Source organism: Bos javanicus, chromosome 13 (assembly GCF_032452875.1).
Source record: "Bos javanicus breed banteng chromosome 13, ARS-OSU_banteng_1.0, whole genome shotgun sequence".
In the NCBI taxonomy this organism is placed as follows: domain Eukaryota; kingdom Metazoa; phylum Chordata; class Mammalia; order Artiodactyla; family Bovidae; genus Bos; species Bos javanicus.
This window is the reverse complement of record NC_083880.1, coordinates 78470813-78498280: the sequence shown is the minus strand read 5'-3', so window position 1 is coordinate 78498280 and position 27468 is coordinate 78470813. Positions and strand designations below refer to the sequence as shown.

The window sequence follows — 27468 nt, the reverse complement described above, 5'->3', positions numbered from 1 at the left end:
TAAGACCCATGTGGCACTGCACTGTATAGGAGGAGGGAGGATCCAGACATGGGGGATTCTGATGGCTGTGGTCAGGAGAACCCCGAAGCATCAGGCCTCGCGGGGAGGTGTGACAGTCCGACCGTGTGTGCAGCCAAACCCGGAGCAGATCCTGCAGGCTCCGATTCACAGGCATCAGCAGGCTCCCCCTCCCCCAGGTACCCGGAGGCCCTCCAGACTCTCCCGACTAAGACCTTCCTAGACAAAGCCTGTACCGAGAGGCTTCTGGGAGTAGACCACATCGAGCACGGTAAGGACAAAAGGGGCAGAGGAGAGAGAAGGTTGAGATAATAGGTAACAACAGGAGGAACAGGGGAAGCAGATCCTGGAGACACAGAAGTCACTTCACAAAGGCAGCTGAAGAGGGAGCCCGAGAGCCCTGAGCTAGGCCGTCCACGAGATCCACCCCTTCCTCCTCAACACTGCTAGGAAACTGTGTGCTTAAAGATGGCCAACAGACAAGGAACAGCTAAGTTCCACATAACATTACTATACGAGAGAACAAGGGAAAAAAAATACCCCTACGGAAAAGAAGAGCAAGCCAGAAAGAGGCCCACAAAAGATGAAACTAACCCAAGTTGAGAAGACCCTAAGAACATGGTAGAGGCTCAGGAAGAACAGTATGAATGAGGATGAGAACTCACAAACAAAGTGACCGGAAAACAGAAGGGTTCGAAAGGTTAGTGCAAGAAAGCGGGGACGAAGTAAAAAGAAAAGAAGGAAGTATTTTCAGAAATGAAGATAAAACAAGGAGAACCCAAGAGCAAACATACATGTTTAATGCCTTCAAGGAAACAGATATAGTGGAGTTAAAAAAAATTTTTTTCCAAAAAATATAACCAAAGAGAAATAGGTTCTTTGTACTGTTTTAATTGTGTAAGTTTGAAATTGTATTTTTTAAACATGCAATTATATTTAAAAATTTTTTTTTACTTTAAAAGCTAATTAGATTTAAAAATTTTTTGAGGAAGTGAAAGAAACAGATGATAGAACAAGAAAATCAAACAAACACACAACAGGCTGAGTCCCTGAGAAGGAAATCAAAACAATGGAACAAAAGAAAATACTGCAACTTTGAATTTAAGACTCTCCTGAAATTAAAAGAAAGAAGATTTGAAACTATACATTAAAAGAACACAGATTTGGGAGGAGAATGACCCAAGATGACCAAGAGCAAGACACAGTTTAATAAATGATAACACTTTGATACAAAAGGTTAAGAAAAAACTCCTCTGCGCATCTAGCAAAAGGACCAAATCACTTAAAAGGCAAAAAAAACCAGACCGTCAAACGCCCACAGCAGCGCTCTACACCGTGAGACACACAGTGGGCAACATTTAAAGTACTGAAGGGGATAACATGTGATCCAAAGATCTTTATATAGATAAAACGGTCTTCAAATAGTAAAGCTGCAAACTGTTAGGAATATGCATTGATAATTCACAGAGTATTTCTATAAACCATTCCCAAGGAACCTAGTAGAGAAGGAGCATCAGGCAACCGAAATGACAAGAAAGGTTTAAGGAGCAATGACCGTGAGCATTGAGGAGAGTCGGATACGACTTAGTGACTGAACAACAACAGAGCAGGCCTAAGACAAAAGGACGGCTGTGCGGTGGGCAGCGTGCATACAGCGCGGGGACAACCTCCAGAGGGGCCGGGAGGGCGGAACAGGAAGGGCAATTAGCGGCGGATACTAACTGAGGGTCTCTCAGACGCCAACCAGAAATACTTCCCATCGGATGCTGGGGGAGAGGGAAGGCGAGAACGGCTGACTACTACATAACTTCAACAGTGCTCACAGAAGGGAATCGCAGGAACAGTTCCAAACTGAGGGCATCAAGGGTACAGAACAGTGACATGAGTGTCGAAGGAGTCATCAGAAAATGCAAACATCCCTAAATACTCAAAGACTTACTTACAAAATCCCTCCCAGGAATTATACAAACATGTCCAGTGTATACAATATAAAGGTAATGGAAAACTTCACCAGTGTTAACAGTCTAGCACTATCTACTCCTCCAAACACACAAAACAATGAACTCTTAAATAATGAATTCATTATTTTTGAATTGTTACTACTTGTTTTTACATAGACGGGCCCACAATATATGTATTAGTCTATAATATAATCTCCTTATCCAGCCATCTAACCTACCTTCATTTACTCAGGTAATTTTTCTAAAACTGCATTCTCTGGGTTTATCAATCACATTGCAAATAGAAGAAATCAAACTGTCAGCATCCACTGGCTCACAGAAAAAATAAGAGAATTCTAGAAGAATATCTGCTTCACTGATTAGGCTAAAGCCTTTGACTTGGGAATCACAACAGACTGTGGAAAATTCTTAGAGAGATAGGAATATCAGATCACCTTACAAAAAGATGCTTGCTTCTTGGAAGAAAAGCTGTGACAAACCTAGACAACGTATTGAAGAGCAGAGATACTGCTTTGCCGACAAAGGTCCGTCTAGTCAAAGCAGTGGCTTTTTCAGTAGTCTCACATCCATGCACAGATGTGAGAGCTGGACCATAAAGAAGGCGGCTGCTAAGTCACTTCAGTCGTGTCCGACTCTGTGCGACCCCATAGACGGCAGCCCAGCAGGCTCCCCCGTCCCTGGGATTCTCCAGGCAAGAACACTGGAGTGGGTTGCCATTTCCTTCTCCAATGTAAAGAAGGCGGAGCACCAAAGAATTACCACTTTTGAACTGTGGTGCTGGAGAAGACTCTTGAGAGTCCCTTGGACAGCAAGCAGTTCAAACCAGTCAATCCTAAAGGAAATCAACCCTGAATATTATTCACCGGAAGGACTGATGCTGAAGCTGAAACTCCAATACTTTGGCCACCTGATGCAAAGAGCTGACCCACTGGAAATGACCCTGATGCTGGGAAAGATTGAAGGTGGGAGGAGATGGGGATGACAGAGGATGAGATGGTTGGATGGCATCACTGACTCAAGGGACATGACTGTGAGCAAACTCCAGAAGTAGTGAAAGACAGGGAAGCCTGGCGTGTTGCAGTTCAGGGCTCGAAGAGAGTCAGACACAACTTAGTGACTCAACAATTAGTTAAAAAAACTTCACCACTTTACCAGGTTTGAGAGACAGATTCTCTTGTTGAAGTACCTTCCACACATTCTTACGTTATTAAATCTTAATTATTAAGAGTTGCTGAACAAGGTTAGCCAGAACCAAACAGTTCTTTTTCATCAGTGGGAGCCTAACGTCCACTGAGATCCTATTCTGGACAAGAAGGCGCCCTCTTCTCTCACTCTCCAAACTCTAAACTGACACTCACGCCTCGTGTTCCTTCTGGGGTCCTTTCCATGTGCATGCCCTTGGCAGTTACCTCCTTCTGCGAAATTTCTCCAAGCGGTCTGTCTGGTCACCGAGCTTTCAGCGACCTTGTGCAGCTTCATGACTGGCATCAATCATCTTGGCTTCTCTCCCACTCTATTCATGCTTCCTGAACTCAGATACTTAAAACCAATTTCCTTCTTACTTTTCACATGTCTACTGTTTCTTTTTACTCCAAAATTGAAAACTTGGGGGTATTTTCTGATTATTAAGGTAATATATTCCCATTGAGAAAACTCAAACAATACCAAAAACCAGACCACATATGAAAGTCATATGACTAATGAAAAATCAACTGACCACACATGCAGCAAGCAAGTGGTTATTGGCTTAATGAGAAGACTATTCACTCAAGAAATAAGAGCAAAATTCTCAAAGCCTCCTTTGTTACCTGTACTTTCCCTGTATATGTTTATTCTACTTACTCTGCTCTGCTTAAATTACAGGCAACTTGGCATTTACACATCCCTGTCAGGCTTTTTTTCAGACATACTTTGGTCTGTTTTGAATGGCACTAAATGGTTCTCTCTTCATTACAAACCACCCAGAGGATCTTTGAGTAGCAGGGCCAGACACTGTAAACTGGCTGAACTGTCTACAGACAATCAGTAAGCTGGTAAAGTACATTCAGACTGACAATTCTGCTCTCAATCTACTTATTTCCCTTATGGGCAGTTGCTTTTTAAAACAAGTTGCGACAAAGCACATAAGGATATGAGAGGGATATATGATTAGGAGAGGAGATGCTTTTTGAGGGCAAAAAAGAAAAAAACTGGAAGGAAATCACACCACAAAATAGCATTACTAATAGAAGAATCTATGGAAAACAGCACACACACAAATGAGCACAAGTAAAGCCGAGGAAACCTGATAAGATGACGAACTGCTATCAATGTCAGTATCCTGGTTGCGACAGTGCCTTACACTTTTGCATAATAGCATCAAGGTGGAGGAAACTGGGCAAAGAGTACAAGGGATATATTATTTCTCACATGAATCTAATTATCTCAATAAAAATTTCAATTAAAAATGATTGGCAGAAAATAGACAAAATGGTTATAGTACCTACACTGTGCAGTGATAGGGATAAAGAAAACTTTCATTCTTTTTTGTTTTCCATAGTAAACATATCACTGTATAATGAAATATAGTAAAATTAGAAAAATAAAGAATTCTTAATAAGGGTTAAAAGGGTAAGATCAATACTTTAGTATTCTCAAAATATTATATAAAATCTCAATGTGAGTACTCTTCAACAAATCACGGGATTCTAGTATAAGACACATCCGTAATTTTAAAATGTCTATAAACAAAGAGGAGGTCCTACTTTCTGCAAGTGAACAATTAACTTCCGGGAGTCATTCTCTCAGGAGGTGACATACTCTGGAGACCAGTGCTTAGACCATGCATGTCTTCCCTGCTTTCTTGAAAACTGCTAAGCCCCTGCTGTTCAAAAGGCTGTCCCACCCCACCCTGTAAGCCTCGCCGAGGCACTCACTGACCTCTTCACACCAGCTTAAAGCCCTTTCTTCAACACTCTCCTTGCACCTTTTAGTTTTCTTTCATGGCACTTTCCTCCGCAAGTCATAGTCTGCGTGACTGTTCATGTCATCGCTCTGCTGTGACTGTTACAGAGACCACAGGCCGTGTTTCCGATCACCCGCGCCTGTGCACGTGTCACTGCCTAGCGTCCTGCCTGGTATCCACGGGCACCCAATCAAGCTGGAATGAATTAAGTGTCAACATAATTTATATGAATTTATAGATGACCAGCATAATGGTCTGTAGGGAAAATTACAACTCTTCTGTTAGTGAATAATTGTTAGGCAGCTTACCCTTACGTGCTGAGTCCTTAATGTGGTTTCTTTAATTTCATAAACATTTCTGAAGGGTGTACAGAGGTATCCATCTTACATGGCAACTAAATTCTATAATTTGCGATGAGGCAAAAATTACATGCAACTGAGATTAAAACACTGGGGGAGAAGATCTTGAATTGTCAACACTGAAGCCTGAGATATTTTAAAGATCTTAACTTCTTTTGCTTCTCTTTCACCTGCAGTCTCCCCTTCCTTGCAGAGGACATCAAGGCGTGGTCAGACAGGACAATGTGGTACTCAGAGAAATTTCTTTTTTTGCTTGTGGCACTATGTACAGTTTAACTAAGTGTGACTAACGCGTGCACGACACAGGTCCACAAGCTGACAGTAAGCCAGATGCCACGATACACTTGGTCCTGAGGATACAAAGGTCTGAAAGGCACGATCCCATATTCTTGGACGGTTCATGTTCTAGCTAAGAAGAAAATAATATATAAGCAATAGAAGAAAAATACTAATTCACATAAAATGGAATTGTTAAAAAGGAGCAACATGCTGTTAAAAAAAAAAAAAGTGCTATTTGGCATGTTAGAGCCAGAATACATGCTTTCTCAGTGGCTTCCTTCCTGGGACCCAATACTAACTTTCCTCCAGGGAGATGGATTCCTCGGGTGGATAAGGGAAAATTACTGCATTCACAGAGGTAACAGAGAAAGCATACTCATAATATTTGCCATAGTTCTTTTAAAAAAGGGAACTGAACAGGACAGTCAGCTCGGCGTTGGGAGCAGGAGGCATGTGCTCCACGGAGGTGGGGCCTGTGAGCTGAAAGGAGGCTCTCAGCAGACAGGAGATCCAGCACCCATGATGACTCGGTCTGAAGTGCAAAGGGAACAGGGTGAGAGGGGTTTGAGAGGGTGGGGTTGGTGGGGGAGGCTAGCCAGCAGAGCAGGCCACACCCTCCGCAGACCGGCTTTAAGCACCTGTGTTAGGTGAGGCCAAGGAATCTGGAGATGCCAGACCCAGCAACAGGGAGCCACTGGAAGTCTTCAAGTAGGACAAGGATATCCCTTCTCGTCCCATGAAAGACAGGCTGGAAGTGAAGGGCCCAAACCAGTTGAAGGGGACCGTACCGGCCAGAGAGGAGGGGGCCTGAATGGAGGCAAGGGGAGAAGATGAGGAAAGAAGAGGGTCAGACGCACACTTCAAGAAGGAAGCCGGAAGACTTGGCAATCAGCTGGAAGAAAGGGAAAACTAAAGAACTGAAGGTTACTTTAGGTTTTTAGTGCAACTAGGAACACGACTGGAGTGACTTAGCAGCAGCAGCAGGAGGAATAGATACATATATTAACGTGTAAACAAATGTCTGCTGATTTTATAATTACTCAGGGGATTTCACAACATACAAAAAAATGTTTAGTAGTTAAAAAATTTATGAAGCTTATTAAGACAAGATAAAGCAGTGCTTTATGTTACAAAATACATCCTTCAAATAAGAGCATAAGAAAGTCTACAGAAATGTATCTAATATAAAAAGAATGCATTAGAAAATATATAAAATCTTACAGGTAACCCATTTCTGTCTGATCTATTTTAAAAGAATGCAACATATTTGCATAGGTTAAAAAAAAGGGCTGTCCTTGAGTGATTTTCTGGCAAAATAATTAGATGTTTTCAGAAAAACTGCCAGTAAATTTGAGAGAGAAAGCCTAAAGTCTCATTTGGATAAAACTTGTTAAAAGCAAAAAGTGCTGTTTAATATGACAGCTTCCACAGCCAGACAAGCCCACTCCCCCATCCCTTCTGTGCTATGATTATTAAGAGGAATAAGATGCCAGAAGCTTCCATCACACTACGCCACAGCGCACTTGTAGAACAATGCATAATTCTGGGGAGCAGCCACATTCCACCTCCAGCCCCGCCTGACCCCACCCCCCTCTTGTTTACGATGACGGTAGACCCAATCTTTCAGGAGTGGTACATCACACCTTCCTTTCCGAGTGCGTGGGTAGGCCCAGTGTCCCTTTCTGCTGAGAAGTGAAACAGCAGCCGTCCAGTCAGGGACAATAAGCTGGACGTGAGCTAGCAGGGAACCTGTGCCCTGCAGCTCTCCACAAGCCAGTTCAAAAGCAGCCAGCTGCTAAATGGAAACACCCAGGGCGACTACGCCGTCAGCCTGCAGCCCAAGGCCCCCGCATCTCAGCACTGCTTGGTTGAGCACGAAGATGAAGTGCAAGCTGGCTATTTGTGGGTTCAGGGAGAGGAATATGACATTTATGGGAGATGACAGCCCCGGAGGCAAACTGTTTCTCCAAGGCAGCAAGGGCCAGGCCTGCGGAGCCGTTCAGACGCTCTCTAGGCCCCGCCTGCTAGGCCTGGCTCGCGCTGCCCGTCCTTGCCCGTGAAGATCTCTGTGCATCAGGTGGGGAGGCCACAGAGGTCACCTGCCTGGAGGTTTACCCAGGTGCCTGCGGGACTCATCTTGGACTCTGTGGACAGTTTCCAAAGGTTTAAGTAGGAAGTGCGTTGTACAGCTTCATGTACTGTCATGAAAAGGTCTTACCTGAAAACAAGTCTTAAAAAAGAAATATAATCAAGGGAAATGTTTCAGTATTAACTATAAAAGCTCTTATTTTCTGCAATGTGATACGCATCAGGGGAGATGAAACTGAAATACAGGTACAGTTTATAAAGTTTAGTCACCTGGGACTCTACAATTTCTCACAGCAAAATTAACAGGTGACAACTCTGCTACAGCATTTAATTGTGAAAACCTCAAAAAGACTATATATTTATTTCAAAAACAGGAGCCTCGGATAGGAAATTCAGGTGCAGATCAGAAGCAAAAATCCTGGTCCAAGCAAAAAAAAAGGTAACCAAGGAAAAAAGGCCAATGTCTGGAGACCCCAGAAGACAATGAAGAGCTGGCTGGCCCGAGAAGTGCTGCGGGAGCTGCCGCTGTTCTCCAGCCCCAGAAGCACCAGCCTCATCAATTCCTCAAGCTCCAGTCTATCCCCCGCATCCCTGAGTCCAGCCTCTCCCCTAAACTCCATGGGAGTCCATCCTTACCTGGAGGGGAGGACAAAACTACTTCCAGTGCCGAGGCCTCATGAGAACAGGACACGTTAACACACCCGTTCCACGCTCCCCCAGACACACACACGCTACCTCCCAGATGGAGCCTGGGATGATTTCTATTAAAATCACTATTACGCATAATATTAAATATTATATATAGTAATCATCATATATAATAATTGTCCGGGAAAAGCACATATTAATATGCGCACTTCAGGGATACTGCAGATTAAATAGGTACCAGGGTAAGTCTGGACCTTAACCACCGCATTGATTCCATAGAAACAACGTTCTGTGTCACGAACAACGAACTTTCCACCTTCTGTACTGGACACGTTTACGTATTAGGGACTGTCTGTACTTTCATGCTTGGTTACCGTTCTAGAATCTGCCAGCCGGAAAAGTCCATCTGAACACTGTTCCCGTGAACTGACCCAAGTAAGATTTAAGGGACGCTCCGGACAGTCATAAACTTGGAGCCTCACACCCAGGTACTCCACGACACATGAGACCGCCCACAGCCTTTTATCTGAGGCCTGTCAATTTAAAAAAGACAAAACAGGGAGATTAAAACTCAGACAAAACACAAAACCTGTGGACACCGAACTTGGCCCCTCGGAGCCTGTTCTGTTACAGGCTGCTGCACCCAGCTTTCCGGCTGTTCATGAACACCTCTCCCAATCTGCTGAAAGTGAAAGTGAAGCCGCTCGGTGGTGCCTGACTCTTTGTGACCCCGTGGACTGTAGCCCGCCAGGCTCCTCTGTCCATGGGATTCTCCAGGCAAGAACACTGGAGTGGGGTGCCATTTCCTTCTCCAGAGTGCTGCAGGCTTGCTTAGGCAAGCCTAACACAGGCTTGCTTCTATCATCCATCCTCTTCAACCGGCCTTAAACACAGAGGCAGAAAACAACTACAGAGTAGACGGTGGAAGTATCATTTGTTGCTAGTTTGCAGCCAGTCAAATGTCCCAAGGCCACAGCGCGAGAACCCGCAGAGCTTGGTTCCGACGCCCACAGCCAACGCCACTGGCCCCGTGTCCTCAGGGAAGCAGCCTTGAGATCCAACATGGGGCTAATTGCTACCGGTGGCTGCAGTGGCCTTGGGGGAAGAGGGTGGTGAGGAGGGGAAGCAAGGAAGGGGGAAACAAGACAAAGAATGTGATGCTGAGTGGGGACTCGGTAACGGAGACCACAACCCGGGACTGTGTTAGTATGCCTGAACCCAACCTACTGGGATAGAAATGCTTCCTGCTTCCCATAACCATCTTCAACACATTTTACAAGACTTCTGCCAACAGCTCTGGCTTTAATGCTATTTCAACTTTGTTCTCAACTGGTCTACCTCTGGCCTTCAAACTTGTTTAAAGGTACTTTCATGTTGAAAAACAACTTCTGTAAGGAGCAATGAGGGTTCAAGGTTAGCAGGTTGAAGGCAGGAAAGTGCAGCAGCCCCAACAGGAGCCCTCTACTCCGCTACTCCGACAGAAGGCATCCCCGGGCTCCGGGAGAGGCGCATCTGGAGGAAAGGCGCTGGACCAGGAAGAAAAGGACTCTCTGGTCACAAGTCTGCTTTACGACCACTTAATCACGCCAGGCCTCGGTTCATTCGAAAAAACAACCCTGCCTCACGCCATTCACCACAATGACTTGTGTTTAATACAGGTAACAGAAATGTGTGACGCCAACTGTGAAACTAAGGGTGTTTATACACGTGTGATTACATTCACATAAAAATTCCAGTTTAAAAGACAAACCTTCAAAAAAAAAAAATCAAATCCAACAAGAAGCCAAACCAATCCAAAATACCCCTTCTTCACCAGATTAGACACGTCATTCCGCTCCAAGCCGTAAAGCCAAGCCTGCCTAGGCAAGAATAAGGCTTTTACGTTTATTTTTATTCCTCTCCTCCATTCAAACAATACCACTCCTTTCAAAAGAACCAGAAGATGAGGGAAAAGTTGAAAGTCACAAAAAACAGAATAACCTTCAGGGTTGAACCAAGGATAATATGTTAAGAAAAGAGTTAAAAAAAAAAAAAAATGATTTCGTTTCACATGCAAATTCTTCACCTGCCCAGAATTTTGTTTTGCTGGAAATTTTCTGGCTAGATCAAAATCTCAGGAAATTCCAAACAAATGAAACTCTAAAGGCAAATTACTTAGGAAAAAGGATCTAACTCTAGAGACCCAAGCACGCTCCTCCCATTTTTGCCCAATTCTTTACTTTTATAGAGGAGCACCAAACCAACCACAAAATCATATGCTAACAGGAGTTCTGCATCCTGCAAGAGGACAACTCTGGCTTTCAACAAATGCCTCTATTTCCTGTCAGCACTGGTCAGTTGCAGCTATCAAACCTAAGGCGTTTCAAAGAGGGAAGACTCCCCCCGGCTGACGACGCTCATACTTGGCCAGCACGCGGAACACGAGGACTGAGAAGCCACAGGGCAAAGGCCCCTCCCAAGCGGCGAGGGCTGTGCACCGCCAGAGGCAGGACCAGCTGAGGAGGACAAAGGCGGTTTACAGGCGAGACACAGTTCCGGCGGGTGTATTTACGTGTGTCTGTGTCTATCTACCTGAGATGAGGACCACTGGAACGAAGCCCCCCTACATGCAGCGCACTGAAGGACACCAAGAATTCCACGCGGATCCGGCTCAGAAGGGCTTCTCATCTCAGTGGAGCAGGGGGTGGCTCCACACACACTCTCAAAGGTCAGAGAGAAAACAAAGTGTGTGCTAAACTGACGGTGGGTCAGTAACACATGGTCTGCACAACACTTACCAAGTCAGTGCCTCCCTATCAACCAGTCTCCAGTTCACGGACCCAAAGAGCACAGCTCATCGACTCAGGCAGGAACTACGTATTAGGTTCTTTCATGTGCCCGGCACTATACCGGGTACTAAGGGACAGAAATGACTCAAACAAAAGCAATCCCGCCAGTCCTGCCCTTTTGAAGACTTCTAAGACGGGTTAGCTGGCGATACGTACGCAAACAGGCAATTACAGGACAATGGGCGTCATTGCAGCGTCACCACACAGAGCGCTATGGAAGCGGAAGTACAGGGATGGGGGAGGCGGGGGAGTCTGAGAAAGCCTCCTGAGATGCCCACGCTGGCACTGGAAGGCAGAACAAGACTTGGTGAGGGAGAATGTTCCAGGCAGAGCAAACAGCAGACACAAAGGCCCTGTGGGGGACAGCGAGCTGACATTTCAGGAGTGATGCTCATTCTGGAAGCTGTGCCCGACTCCAAGGCCGTCTGGGAGCCACTCTGAATTCAGGGGCTGTTACGACTTCTGGGTGAACACCTGAAACAGCAAAGAACAGAGAGGCAGATGAAAGCAGCAGTGTGGGGGATGCACAGGGGCTCCCCCAGCAGAGGAGCCCAGGAGCGCAGGAGGGCGGCTGGGACTAACCAGCTGGAAAGGGAGGAGACATCAAGGAAAGGGAGAGGAAAGGAGCGCGGAGACCGCGGTTACAGAATATTCAAGAAGCAAACGGGTCGACCGTGTTAAGTGCTGTTATGATAAGGATGCAAAGAATCCGTTGGATTTAGCAACAAGGAAGCGAACAGTGACCTTGTGAACAATTATTTTCACGGTGTGGTAGGGTGGAGCGTAGCTTCCCTGGGTCGGGGAGTGACCGGGAGGTGAACAATGGACACAGTGACCTATTTATTTCAAACATTTCAACTGGAAAGAGCTGATGGTGGGGGAATTGCTGCCAGAGAAAGTGTGCAAATGTTTAAGTGGTTCAAAAAAGATGGCAAAATAGACAGAGGGCTAAGGACACACACCTAAGTGTCACAAAGCTGTCAGAACAAGATGCCTTGCAGAGGTAGGATGGGAAGGCGTGGAGAGCACAGATATAAGGGCTGTCTTAGGAACAAAGCTCCTTTTTCCCGTCAAGAGAAATAAGGTTTGAAGGATGGCTGGCAAACTTCAGACCTGACAGCCAGGAGCTGGGGGAGACAGATCTGAGGTTACTGACCAGATTCCTAGGGGGTCCATCTGCACAAGTGGAAGATTTTCTCCAGCAGCACTTAGGAGCGGGGGCCCAGGGAAAGACAAGCAGGTGGCTGGCTTGGTCCACGGTGGGGCTGGTCAGGTGTGCTGAGGGCAAGAAGACGGGCAAAAGGGAGAGGTGGGAATACTAGAGAGGCAGCATTCCAGGGGACTGACCACTGCCTAAGGAGGGAAGGGGGCTTGGGCTGGAAACAAGCAGCTGAAAATCTGGCTGAAGGAGTAAACCCAGAGGAGGGAAGTAACTGAGGGAGGGGGTGTGGAGGCACAGGGTGCTATGACCGGAGAGTGGGAGGTCTGAGTCTAACAAGACAGCAAAGACAGAGATGACCCTAAGGGCCACAGCACGCCTATGGGAGTCGGACCGAAAGCAGAGACACGAACCGTACAAGGTGAGGATGGCAGGAGGCCAGCCCTAGCGAATACTGACATGGTCCGCACGGACCGCAGCCGTGGGACAGAGGACACGCTAGGAGCCAGGAAAATTAGGGGAGACGGAGGGATGCAGAGGGGCCTACTTAAAACATAAGCAGCACAATGCAGGCGAGTAATTAAACCAGTCCTCAAAGGTGATTTACTGACTAGGAGATGAATCCCTGCTGGGGTCCTCTCTAAGATATACCCTCCACCTACACCTCCCTTCCAGCCCTAACTGTTCTCACTGTCTTCAGCAAATCTAAAGACACAGCAAAATCAACGAACTGGAGTCTTGTCCAGAGTTTGGACTTCTATTGAAGGTCTATTTTTATGATGCTTTCCTATTCACTTCCATCTTAAAATAGCTGCTCCATCACCCCACGCCTGGCAATATTCTGCCCGTTTAACTGCTGTGCTTAGTGATTCTGCGAAAGGTCTGTGAACTAGTGTTTTTCTACTCCACACATCTACTGCTATGGATGTTCTGTAGTATATCCATTCAGTGACACGTAGGTGACTCCAAAATACAACTGGAAGGAGGACAAACAAAACCAAAAGCACACGTAAACATCCTCCTTCACTATTAAAAGAAAAATGGTCAAAGCCTCCTTTACTCTACTTCATCACCCATTAGTAAGAAAAACTCTTCCCTTTTCAAATCTCTGACAACTAGTAATCAACAATTATTCTTTAAAAAATAAAATCCAGTGTTACTTTGATACATGATTTTCATAGCCAGAATTAGAAAACGGGAAAAATAGATGTTTCACAACCTTAATGGTTTGCAGATATCTAATTCTGACTGTTCCTACACAGCAAGGAATGAGTTTAGTAAGTATGTGAATAGAAAACAGACAACATTCAGCAACTCATTCAGAATTGCTCAAGATGGTAATTTGTATGTTTAAATTTAAGTAATCATAAAGTCTCAGAATCTGTAATCATATCCAAAATGTTAAAATGCCTAAGAATTAAAGCCCATCGCTTAGTCATTTGAATCTAGGATAAATTATCGGCAAACTTATTTTACAAGGTACTAGACATGAAAGAATCACTCAAACAAAGCCATCTATTTATAGAGAACCGCTAACACAGACCACATAGTGGCATGAGCTGGCCAACACCATTAAAAATATTCTTTAAAGTTCACAATGAATAAATGAGACCTTTATTCTTAAAGTATCATCTGCAGATCAGGGGGATAGCCACATATTTTCAATTTGCTCTTAGTGAGTCAAGTTTATATTTAAAGAGTCTTTTAAAAACGATTTTACGTGTTAAAATGTAACGCTGTTTTCTGTACAGACTGCAGAGTATCTGCAGGGCTTCTTGCCGCGGTGGCTGCTGTTGCTGCGATGCACAGGCTGTAGCGTGCTCAGGCTTCGGAAGGTGCGGTTCCCGGCTCCGCAGCGCAGGCTCAGTGGTTGTCGTGTACGGGCTTAGGTGCTCCGGGGCATGGGGGATCCTCCCAGGGATGGGGGATCCTCCCGGATCAGGGATCGAACCCGTGTCTCCAGCACTGGCAGGTGGATTCTTGGCCACTGAGGCGCCAGGGAAGCCCAGATGTGACGCATATAAACTGTTTCTCCTGAGAGCGCCTCTGCCTGCTGTTCCTTCTCCTGAATGCCCCAGGGCCCAGGCCTTTGCCAAGAGCGCGCTCATTACTGAACTGGGATTGTCTCTCTTCGGCCCATGCTAGCTGCACTGCTAAGCTTCTTAAGAGCAAGGACCGACTGTGTCTTTCTCGCGCACCACTTATCCTCACTGCCTCCCAGCTCATGTACTTGAATGAGTGAATGGGCTCTGCCTGAGAGGAGTGTGCAACTAGAGAACAGAAGAGGAAATGAAGGGTAGCTAAAAGCTTCAGGGAGAAACTGATCTTCAGTTACTGACTTTAACTGCATGTATACAAAAGGGTATGAAATGAGCAGTGCCATCATGTCACAGATTCAGGGCTGCTGAAACACTGAGTCAGTTCTGTCCTTCTGGGATTCAGCTTTAGGAAGGGAAAAGGTATAAACCCTAGAACAAAGATCCGGATTGTTTTATAATGGTAAAGAATCTGCCCTACCTAGTGCTTGTACTTAAAAAAATGCATTTATTTTTGGCTGCGCCATGCAGCCTGCAAGATCTTAGTTCCCTGACCAGGGACTGAACCCACGTCAGTGGGGGTGAAAGCACAAGTCCTAACCACTGGGCCACCAGGGATTCCCCTCTATTGCTTGTTCTGACTTATTACATAGAACACAGCTCTATGGAAGAACAGATGTTCGAGAGAGATCAAAGAAACAGCATCTCTTACAATAAATATGAACTTCTGTTGCTAACAGGTATAGAGACCTCTCACATCTAGTCTTTGTTACATATATATATATATATTTTCTTATCATGGCTATCATTTTTTTCATCTCTTGCTAGAGTATACAGGTAGAGAAAGAAACTTCATGACTTGAGACCCACAACAAATGGTATCATTCCTAACCAGGTCACAAAGCAAGTCATTAAAAACCTTACTTCTTAGATTTCTCAGTGCAATACATTTGGGCAAGTCATTCTTCTTATCAAGTCCCACATGGACTATCCAATTTAATTTCCAAGTTGATCATCAAAAATAGTTCATGGAAATAATTGAACATGGGACAAAAATATAGTCACACTCAGTTGCTCGAGGTGGAAAAATGGCGGCAGCTCCCAGCTTCCTCAGAATAGCAGAAGGGGACAGAGGATGAGAGGGAGGGGAAGGGCAGGGAGGAAAGCAGCCCTGCTTAAGGGTCTCATCCCGGCTTTCAGTGTCAAGGGCCTGCCCTCGGGCACTGGGACACCAGCCACCACATCTCAGGCTCGTATTCCCTTGCTCTGATTTCATCTAATGACAGTACTACTTACAAGTGGAAACATCATCTTAAAAATCATCTTAATTCTAATGCTGATAGCAAACTCTAAGGAAAAAACCCAGCCTGGAGTAGACGCTCAAATCTAAGGGTCCAAGGGCTGGGTAGTTCATACAAGAGAGGACAGGCTGACCCACTGGAGAGCTGTGGTAAATGAAGGATACACATTTACTAGCGTTAGATTACTAGTGTGGAGTTAGCGGGAGTGGTGCCCCTGGGCCCACCAGACCACTATCACGCTGGGTTCAGACCGTATGACCTGCAGATGATTTTCAAGAGAAGTCAGAAACCCAGATTTGTATGTGATTCCTCCTGATTTACCAACAATGACAAAAGTTCAAGCCCCTCTTGTTTTTAAAACACTGTGTGGACCAAGTCCAATATAACTGGGCGGTCACCTCGTGGCCGAGGAACAGGCCAGAAATGCGGACAGTGGTCACAGTCTTGGCCTTCTCTTTCCAGGTGCTGATCGCCCAGGAGGCACAGCACAATCCCCTGCCTGCAGTGGTGCGTCGGTGTGAGCATGGCCACCAGGCCGTTGTAAAGCTGATCTAGGACACGGGAGACCTCAGGCAGGGAAGAACATAGAAGCTTTGACACCTAATTGTCCTCCTAAAGCATTTCCTGCTATTAAAGACCAATTTATGGTGTGTAATAAATGGCACTGCATGTAAAGTGCTTTGCCCAGTGCCTGGGGCATACAACAGACTTTAGTAAATGTTAGCTATACCGGGTTTCATTATGAATGAGCACAGAACATGGATCAGACCGTGTGTTTCTCCCTTGAATGGGAGATATTAGTCCAATTACAAAAATCTAATAATCCTCTTTAGACATGAGAAGAATTTCAGAAGAAACTGCATTCGTCAGCGTGGCAGTGGGTCATTTTATAAAATAATCAATTTATGCCTACATAGAGTGCGTTCTTTATTTTTAAAGACATAATGAGGTCTTTGAAGTTTTGATTTGAGCTAATATGAAAATTTAAAGTTCTGTCTCACTGTTAGATAAGGGGGGAGCACGGAACACAGAAGGCTCCTGGATCTAGCAGCCGTAGGACATAAAGCCCCGCTTTTCCCAGCAAAGTTGTCCCACTCTCCTGGCTCTTCATCTGACCACGGAGGTGCAGATTGTTAGATTCCAGTCATGCTGTAAGGTTATCTGGTCTAATCACTACATTTTTTCTGATCCTGAATGTTAACTCCTTTGAGGTCCCACAATAGTTGAAGGCAGACCCAGAACCCAAACCCCGTGATCTCCCTTCCATCACCTCACAAGTCCCTGGGGGTATATCAGGGTGGTTCAGGGTGGTTCCTTAAGGGTGGGGAGCAAGGCAGCTTGGAACTAATGCTTTGAAGCAAAACTCCTGTGTGAACCTAACCAGTACTGGAAAGAGACAAAAGCCCAGTCTTTAGGAGTACAGGCTCCATTAATGAAGGGGACAGGGTGGGAAAGGTTTCCTATGCACAGTTACATCCCAGGATCAGACAGACTCTTTTTAAAAAATACCCTCTTAGCTGCTGTCCTGGAGCAGCAGTTCCACGCCTGGAGGAAAGAATCTAATTTACCTGCTGGAAAAGGACAGACATTACTCAGCAAAGGAATCGATGATTTTAAAAGAAAGCTGCTATGCTTCAAAGTGTCCAGCTACCAAAGTACTGAGAAAAATATGCTTTTGAAATGTAGCCAAGTGCAGAATATAGACTGAGTCCTACATTCAAAATTTGTCTTTCTAAGAAAGCATGTTTTAATGTCAGAGGATACAAAGCAAGCTGTGAACAGGAGACTAAAATTAGCTCAAACCACAAATAACCTAACACACTTATCACTTCCTTATGATCAACCTACAAAAATCAAACATTAAAAGCACTTACAAAACTAAAGGAGTGATGCCAATTTAATCCTTTAACTTCAGCTGTATCCTTTCTTCCTTCTAAAGTGGGCCTGACATGGAAACATTACCAAAGAATGACACTGTATTACTTTGAGCAAGTACAGGGGAAACCACTAGAGCCAAGTCTCTCCCTGTAAATAAAATAGCATGTACTGTGCAGCTCTTCAGTGGTTAGAAGGGTAACCACCTCCTCAAACTGAAGATAGGAAATTTTAGATGACGGACCACACCCATCTCCAGCTGCACTTCACACAAAGAGCCATGGACATGCCAGACTCCTACTGCAAACCAAATCTTGCCTCCATCTCCTCCAGCCATTTATTTCTTACGTTCAAAAGGAACATCATCCTCCAATGAACAAAGTCTGTTGGGAAACAATAACAAGTAGTGGAACATGTTGCAAAAGGAAGCTTAGTTGACAAATATGGGTTCCTGGCTGGAGGAGGTACCAGTTTGTTAAACTTCAACTATTTTTTTTTACAGTTATTCTGAGTGATGACTACATTTTGGTAAGTTTTCTGAGGCAAGTTCAAGCTCAAAAAGGATGGAAACAAGTGGTTAAGAAAAGATGAGCATAAAACTTACCAACTGCTACTGTGCATTCTTCAAAACTACTACTAAAATTATGAAAAGCATTCTTACCAGTAAGTAGGAAAACAAGGCACAAGAGCAGACCTGGATACTATGATGAGGACAGATGCGATAAAACTCTGCTAATGGCACTAAATATTCCTAGGGTGCATTAAGAAAAACTGTCAGCAGGACATGAAGGAGTATTTAAATACACCTAGAAACAGCACCATGACAGGCACATGAAGGGCCCCTGAGAGCACAGCACACATCCTGGGGACGTGGATTCTCAACCAACAGTCAAGAGACATGTGGCCTGGCTGGCCCTACACCACGGCCACCTCACCCCGTGCACTGAGGGTTGCTCCAGAGACAGGCTTTGTGCCTGTCAACCCGATGGGGCTTAATGCAACTTCCTGATCTTGCACCACTCTGCTTCACCCCTTCACCCCACCTCTTAGGATGATGATCTGAAAGACCCTGGCAATAAGGAAGTGGCATCCAGGCAGTAGGGGAAGATCCAAGAAGTGGCATCCAGGCTGGGAAGTTCCCCTGGAGAAGGGACAGTCTACCCACTCTAGTATTCTTGGGCTTCCCTGGTAGCTAAGACAGTGAAGGAGCTGTCTGCAATGTGGGAGACCTGGGTTTGATCCCTAGGTTGGAAAGATCCCCTGGAGGAGGGCATGGCAACCCACTCCAGTATTCTTGCCTGGAGAATCCCCATGGACAGAGGACCCTAGTGGGCTACAGTCCATGGGGTCGAGAAGAGTCGGACACGACTGAGCAACTACACATACACAGCACATCCACACGACAGAGAAGAACACTGGCGACACTCAACTCTAAGATGCTGTCAAGAAACAGTTCAAATTAGGGTAAAAATAAAGCAGAACAAGAACAACAAAAACCAGAAAACTCCCTCCAATACACCTCTGAATATCTTCTGAGAGGCCTCTTCTCTCTGTGCGAAGGCCACACAAATATTGACTAGCCACCGAAGCATACTTCACCTTTATCCCTGCAGAAGCAAACTCAGGCCTGATTCTGAACAGTGAAGCAATACAAGGTCTAAGAGAGATAAATATAACAGCGACAAATGTTTAACCACCAAGGGAATTTAAAGCTAATTTACCCTATTATGACAAATGCAGCTTGCCTATTTGTTCTCCTGAGTGAAGTTATATTCAGAAGTGATTTCATGTGCAGACATTTTTAAGTGACCCCCTGTTCTTCAGAGAACTCCAACTATTTGAAGTGATTACTTGATGTTCACCTTCCTGTAAGCAATTCACAGCAGTGCATAATTTTCTGAGTAATCAGTAGTCATCAGAATAAAAATTAGCTAAGCTGTTTCCTGGGACTCAGTGTGGCAATTTTTAAATGTGATTCTTCAAAAGGAAGAGTTGTACCAATAACAAAGCCATTAGGTGGGAAGAAAAAAGTCAGGGGGGAGAACATTTAATAACAGAGTAATAGAGCGTATAAGGGAGAGTCTTCCCTCTGCAATCACTAATAAACCGGAGAAGCGCAGTCTTGGAGCCCTAGTTTTGCCATGCTCATCTTATCTTTGCAAGTCGTGCTGCTGGCCCACAAAAGCCGCAAACACAACCGAGGCTCTTCCTTCTTCATCTGTCAAAGCAAGCATGCCCCACTCAGTCTTTGGGAAGCCTGCTCTGCAAGTGAAAGAGCCCAGGACACAAGGTTACTTGGGCCCAAAGGTTTGCTTCAACAAGTGGTTAACCTTCTTCAATAAGGACTCACAATTTCCTGGCACAGTACTAGATTAAGAGTAGTAGGGAATATGTGTATTTTTCTGAGAAAAATACAATCCTTAAGGGTCCCTTTGCTAATAAGCCATGCTGACTGTGTGATTCTGTGCTGCAGAACTCCTTAAGTATCAAATCTAATTACCATGGGGTATCCATAAAACTTTTGGAGAAAGAAATGGCAACCCACTCCAGTACTCTTGCCTGGAAAATCCCATGGACAGAGGAGCCTGGCGGGCTATGGTCCAGAGTCACAAAGAGTCAGACACGACTTAGCCAGTAAACCACAACAACCACCCGTAAGACTGTACATACAGCCTCGGTAGAAGCATAAGCATTTGGAACTGCAAATTAAATCAGGTCACAAATTGAAAAAGAAGAAAACTGAAAATCATGTATCAGTAGTTATTTTTATCTGCAGTGTGACTTGCACCACAGTCTCAAGACTGATTGATGGGGGCGGGGGGAGTGTCTGTGTGTGCGCTTGATTTTCCTTTGGCTATTTATTTCGGTAAAGAAAAGATCTTACGTGGGAAATGGTCTTATTCCTAGCTTTCAGACATTCAGAATTTACAGACTGTCAGTAAGTCACTTGTGATTACATCAAGCTGCCTTGAGAAAGGGGAGGGCGGCTGTTAGGCAACTCTGAAACCCAAAGTGAAGCATTCTTTCTCAAATGCTGGAGCCTCAGGTACTTTGTTCCCAAACATGGCAGCTGTGTATACTAACATACTCTTCAAATGAATTTAGACCAGATGTAGGTTTCTTTCTAAAAGTACAACATACAGGGCAGCGACTCTTCGTGTGCCTAGTTGGGGCTGAGTCTTTCGTAAATTCTCAAGAATCAGTTCCTCTATCTTTACAGGAAAAACCACCAATTGCTACTTCGAGAAACACTGCAAGCGTAGCTCACATGTCAGTGCCACTCATTTTCCCACATTACTGAACCAAGGAAGCCCACTTATTAAAAAGGTTTCAATACCTCTTGGGGAAAAAAGCTTCGATTCTTTTGACTCTTGAACTATACTCACAAAACTTTCATGCATTTTTGAGCCTAATTGTATCCACTGACACCCACACACCTTACAAAACTGAGTAACCACTGCAGTGTTTACAAGAGTACTTCAAGAACACTAAACTCTCTTTGTGAGTACATTAAAGACTTTTATTACTTGATGAGAACTTAGCTGTCAGTTAGGTCGAGGATTATTTTTACAAAGGAAGGGACTGAAGCTCAAAGCAGGGAAGGGACCCAGTCTGCCTAGTTAAGTGTTAGAACTGACTAGAGAAAAACCAAAAGATTCAACTACTCTCTTGGCCAGAAGTGTGGTCTGATCAAAGGCCAAAAATGTTTGCCTTTAATACTTTGGGGAAAAAAAAGAAAAATCACAGATTTTAAAAGGGTTACTTTACGGAGAACCATATTTTTAATCCCACCATAGTCAAAACATATTTTACAAACCAGGTACATGTGAAGCCCTTCTAGAAGGCATGTGAGAATAAGTCAAGAGTGATGAGAAGAGAGTAATTCAAAAATTTTTAGAGAGACAAATATACTACCTCCAAGTTTCCTATTAAGTTCACCCCAGGCCAAGGACAAATCTGTTGTTAAACTGAAAGTTCCTGTGAAACACACTGGTGGTGTGAACTCCTACTGGGTAAGAACCCAAGCTTTTCTTCCAAGCCAGCACAGTAGGCAGGACCAAACTGCCTCATCAAGCCATGGCTCCCACCGTGCTGGTTTTCTCTGCGTGGCCTCTGCTATCAGTACCGACACAGGCTAATCTATTAATGTGTGTGTCTACCATTCCTCCTCCCTGAGAATGTGAGTTGGGAACCATGACTCGTCTATTGTCAGGGCCCAGAGCAAACTGCTGACAATCCATTCAACCCCAACATTTCTTAAGGCACTCTATGGCCGGTGCAAAGCACACCAAGATGAATGAGAAAGATGGAAGAGCTGACTTCCATAGCTTGGACTCTACAGGAGATGAGCCCAGATACGAAGAAACCACTCCAGTGAGAGCACGGGGCTTTGAAAGAGATGGGTGTGAAGGTGTACGGATGCAGACAAATGAGAAGGCCAAAATCTAGTGTGAGGGGCATGTGTCTGAGCCAGAAAGAGTGGGACTGGCAGCCTAAACAGAGTGTTGAGCCAAGGGACAGAGAGAAGGGTGTCAACATATTTTCCTCACAGGATTTAGCTGTTCCTAATGAGAGAGAAGGGTGTCTGAGAAGACTGCACCTTCCAGGGTGGCCAGAATAAAAGGTGTGTGGGAGGGAGGGGAAGGCTGGAGCCTGGCTGCCACGCCAAGGAGTCTGGACCTCACAGATAAACGACAGCGTAGAAGTAAACAGAGGAGGGACAGGCTCAGGTCTGTTTTTAACACAACCACTCTAGAGACAATGTGAAGACTACATCCGGTAGGGCGGGGGAAGATGTGGAGAGATGGTTGAGGGACCTTATTAGTATGTTTCTGGTTTCACTAGAATTTCTGTCATGTGAAACCAGAAATGGTAGCAGCATAGGCAAAATCTGAGAACTGAGACCAATGGATGGTAGGAAGCATGTCATGGTGATCAGTCAATGAGATGTGGCAGAGGAATCAAGAACCACTGCAAAGTTCCCAGCACTCTTGGATATTCAAAACGTGCACCCAATGACTGGTACCAAACTCCACTGTCTTGGACACAAAGACCCAGCTGGACTTCCCATTGTTCCCAGCACAAGGAAACACGCCCAGCCTCTCTGCAGTCAGTATCAGCTGCTTACCACGAACGAATTAACAGAAACACTGTAGGGAGGGGCGCCAGCTTGTGCAAAACTCACACGCCATCAGGTAGGCTGATGAAAAACGCATGCCATTAAGAGCACAGCATGGGACGAAAACTGCCAAAAGGACTCCGCAATCCAAAGGATCAGAGAACGGACAGCTCAGAAAAAGGAAAAAGGCGGGGCGGGGGAGGCACGGGGCAGACGCAGTTATTTCGCGGTTTAGAGACTGAAAAAACCCTACAGGAAATTTAAAGATTTATCATGAAATTCAATATACATTAATTACGTTACTTAATACCAGAATTAAAAAAAATAGATTTGGGAGAGCTATTTGTGCTAAAATGCAAAATGCACTGGAGAGACCTTGGAGCCCAATGGAAGGCAACTGCAAATCCCTGCATTACTGGCGGGATACAGTCCATGGGGTCGCACAGAGTTGGACACGACTAAGCATATACGTGCGCGTGTGCGCACACACACCACACGACTAAGCATATACGTGCGCGTGTGCGCACACACACGTTATCCGCCAGCTGACTTTTTAGAACCATCTGGTATGGTTTATGATGTACTTCCAAAAGAACCAAAGTATTCCTATAAATACATCAGTGATGTCAAACAAATAATGACAGCAAAACATTCTTCCTTTCACTATTTCTACTTGTGCCCCCTGTTAATCTAAGAGGAGTCCAGACAATTACAAGCGCCTTTGCATGTTTCCAAAGTGGGGATCAGACACCTAAATTTAGTGCACTCAAACCAGGGCTACAAGAGAACATTTAGATCTAATGGGTCACTCAAGATGACGAGGGCTTCCCAAGCTCTCCATGTTATTTCCGTTTGTCTTTTTTTTTTTTTTTAACTGAAGTGAGTCATAGTACATAGATCTCTTCCTCTGCACAAAGCACAGTTTTTGTCTGAAGAGCATAGATTTACATAAAAAATTATTAGGAAATTTTAATATTCACCTTAGACTATAATGACACAAGTATAGCACAGTAAGGAATTTTAGTGGACTATTGCTATAACATGGTTTTAACACAGTCAGGCATTAAGTCGTATTTCACAATGAAAGCAGCTATAAAAACAAATGTCAATTGGAAGAGTGGCCCATTTTACAAAGCCTGCCTCTAACACAGAATAAATCTTGCCTTCGAGTCACAAGCTATTGTTGCAATCTCTTTTATCTGAGACAATCAAATCATTCATACTGAAAAGTTGTGAACAGTGTCACAGAATCAAAGAATCAGAGATGAGAGAAATAGTGAAAATACCTGACCCCAGCTTTAAATTACAAGTGCATAGTTTTTCCGATTTTCATTCATTCAAGCCCACTCTTCTCATTCTGGCTCCAAAACCAATCCCTTTCCCATCTCTCCTCTCTTGAGCACTCAGGGCCCGCTATGTATTACTTCCACTTTTCAACCCAGACATACGACCGTTTAAGTGATAGAAAACAACTTTTAAAGCCACCTGCACATGCTTTCAGAGCTGACTTTTTAGAGACCTAAATGCTTATTAATGTCTATGCTGTTTATTAGCATTAACGACTAAAACCAGTTATACTCACTTTATCAAACTGACAAACAGAATCTTTGCTTGAAACATTTGTTTCCTAAGCCGCCACATTCCTCAGCATGTAAAAGTCTACTTCATCCTTTGTTCTTTTCCCATTGTTTCCGAGTTTCTACATCTTTTTGTTCTAGTTAGAAGTTAGTATAGTGAGAAATAACTGCACTGCTTTGTTTACAAAAATTACTATTATTTTAAAAATCACAATAGACTAAGCAAGCTCAAAGTGGCTTGGTAGAAAGTTGCCTTCATTGTGACATGCCACAAAATATTTTTAACTTCCATTTTCTACCAACCATAAACACATTTCTTTGAATTTCTGAAAAATAATGGTTTCGGTACATTGACACATACTTTGGAAAATCTGCCACCTTAAACTCAAGGTCATTTGAATTCTACATTGTTTTAAAATGCCACAGTTGGCTGTTAACACTTTTAACGATAAGAAGGAAAAGAGCTTCTAATTTCGATTTTGTAAAAGAGAAATATCTGTACTGCAAAGGTGAGAAAGCCTGAGTGGATAATTCTCTAAGATAAAAGAAACCACCTCCAGAAATGTGGCAATCCATTATGAGTCTAGAGAAATCTCAACATGTAACTCATGGGACTTCAAGGTGGTAGACAAACTTAAAACAATGAGGGAAAGGTAATTGAAGACCATGCTCCATGCTAGTGGCTTGCTTAGCACAGTTTTAACAATGTTTGCGTGACAGGTCTCTCACTCTGCCCTAAAACAAATCAAATTCAACCAAAGACTTTTTACAATATGAATTTGTTTTTGCCAACTGAGTCAGTTTCCATATAAAAGATTTTCCTCCAAAACTCCTGGAGGCCACCCCTACTTGAGACCGGGTACGTCATAATCAACTTCAACACTTCAGACCCAGAGTTTTGTCTTTTAAAATCACTTCAGTGTATTAAATTTGATGCAGAAAACTTGTCTACACATTCTCAGAGTCACTCGTGGAATTCATTCAGCTCAGAGACCAGACATGCAATACAATTTTATATATTGATCGACCGTACTTAGACAAATTAGAGTGGTTATAAACATTAGTCTATCAGAAGCTAATATACATTACAGTGCAAGTAAAAAGAATCCTGTCAAATAAGCTTGATGCAAATCCACATGAAACCAAGCCTGCCAAAAAAAGGCTTCTGTTAGTCGAGCATACCAAAGAACTGCTTAAAGCTTTCTTCCTTTTTAAGTGGAGCTCAAAATAGATTTTAATACTACCAGCTGATGGGTCTCACAATTTGCCTTTTGAGCCTATAAGCCGAAAACAGCCTTCTCCCTTTACACAAGTAACAACATCTCTCTATTCTGTACATCGCTTATTTAAAATACCCAGTGTGGTTTTGGTTAATCCTCACAACCCCCGCAATGACATTTAATCAGGAGCAACATATTTTCCTCACAGGATTTAGCTGTTCCTGAAAGCAGACCTCTTCATCTTTTCTATCTGATGATGCAGACATATGGGAGAAACCCCACCTCCCTAAGTTTTTATTCATGAACCACCATAGCCCACAAGGAGATGAGGACTGGGAAGACATCATCATCTTTACCCTGACCAAAGGGTCGGATGCTCGCCGGAGAAAAAGATGCTGTTTTCGAGAGGGTAAAAACGCTAACCTCCCCCCGCGCTGCCTGCCTGACACGGGGTAACCCTCTGGCCCCAGTGGAGTGGGTGCTACAGACCTCCTGGCTGGAAAGCGCTTGAGTTTGATACTCTCAGGGCTGAGCGCACGGAGCAAATGCCTCTTCCTCTGACAGATCTTCCCTGATCCCCTTCTCTGAGACAGCCCCTCTCCCCTGAAGTCACTCTCGACCCGCTGATATTGTTTTCTTCGTAGCCCCTGTCACCATTTGAAATCATCTGTTCACGTGTTTGACGGCCCCCGTTCGACTCTAAGCTACCGGGGTGGATAGGATCTCGCGGGTCTCGTTCAGCAAACAGTACCTCCAGCGCCTCCGCGGTGCCTAGCACGGTAAGAGGCACGCGGATGCAAATCCATCAAATGAATGAACAGGAAAGGGGAAAGGACTGTCATCCTTGGGACTCGACGCAGCACGGCGGCGACTAGGGGGAGAGGAAATATAAAAGAGCCCTTCTCCCCCCGGGGAGACAAAGGAAGGCAGTCCGCGGTGGTCCGGTCTAGGAAGGGAAGTGGGGGGCGGGCGGCGTTCTGCCCACCACCCCAAGGGACAAAGAGTGGCCGGGCAGGGGGGCGGGGTCGGGGTGGGAGGCTTCACGCCGAGAGCGGAGGCCGGCGGCTTCCAGGCTCGCGAGGTCGGTCAGCCGGGGCTGGAGGACCTGAGGAAAGTGGGGGGGTCAACGGGGGGCTGCGAGGCCCGGGAGAGACGCAGGCCCGCCGGGGGACAAAGACACAGGGCGCCAGCCGCGGCCGCCGTCCGACCGGGTTCTCAAGCAGCGGGAGCCGAGGCGGAGGGCGGGACGCACAAGGAGACCGGGGCCGGGGGCGGTGTGTGTGAGGGGAAGGCTCTCGAGGCCTCAGGAAAGGCCTGCAGCGCTCCGGGGCGCTCCCGCACCTGGTAAATGGCCGCCCAGCTCCCAGCTCTGTCGATCTGCTCGAACTCCTTCTCCATCTCCATGACGGGCAGGGGCGGCTGCCGCGCCTCTCCCTCGGCCCCGCTGCGCCGTCTGCCGCTCTAGGCCGCGTCGCGCTCGCCGCCCCGAGTCCCGCCGCAAACCTCGGCTCCGTCGCTACCGCCGCCTCAGCCGCCGCTGCCGCCGCCGCCGCCGCCGCTTCTTCATGTCAACCCGGCAACCGGAAGTACGCACCGCGCTGCCGCGAGCTCCGCCCTTCAGCCGGGAGAGCCAATCAGCTCTCGTAGGTGTCGGCGAGCACTTCCGCGGGGCGGGGCCGGGGGCGGGGCCGGGACAGACATCTTGCCGCGCGCGTTCCCCCCTCCTTTCCCGGACTCCAGGCTTGGGCGTGGCGCGCGCCCGTTGCCTAGGCGACCCCTGGCGCCCCGCCCACGGCGCATGGGTTTGCAAGCCTCCCCTCCACCCCGCCCACGCGTCTTGAGTGCCCGCCGTGACGCGGTGCGTTGGATTCAAGTGACCTTGAAGCAGTGATGCTTCTTTCCTGCAGCGCCAGGGCCTAAGTCTCAGGGCTCAAAGCTGGAGGAGGCGCGAGGAGCAAGGGAGCGTTACGTGATCCTACCAGGCTCCCTTTGGCCCGATGTCTGCCCTGGTTTCTTGAAACTTAGCGCTTCATGGTTTACGGGACTGTTGGGAAAG

General features: G+C 45.6%; 1 protein-coding gene across 1 annotated transcript in view; it reads right to left on the bottom strand.

The window, feature by feature from the left end:
• The window catches only part of PTPN1 (protein tyrosine phosphatase non-receptor type 1), a 63606-nt gene extending 36609 nt beyond the window's left edge, over positions 1–26997 (bottom strand). Inside the window, exon 1 of the mRNA XM_061437951.1 lies at positions 26754–26997. Coding sequence (XP_061293935.1) covers positions 26754–26816 — 63 coding nt within the window. The 5' untranslated portion in view covers positions 26817–26997. The remainder of the gene's footprint in view (positions 1–26753) is intronic.
• Positions 26998–27468: the final 471 nt, after the last annotated feature.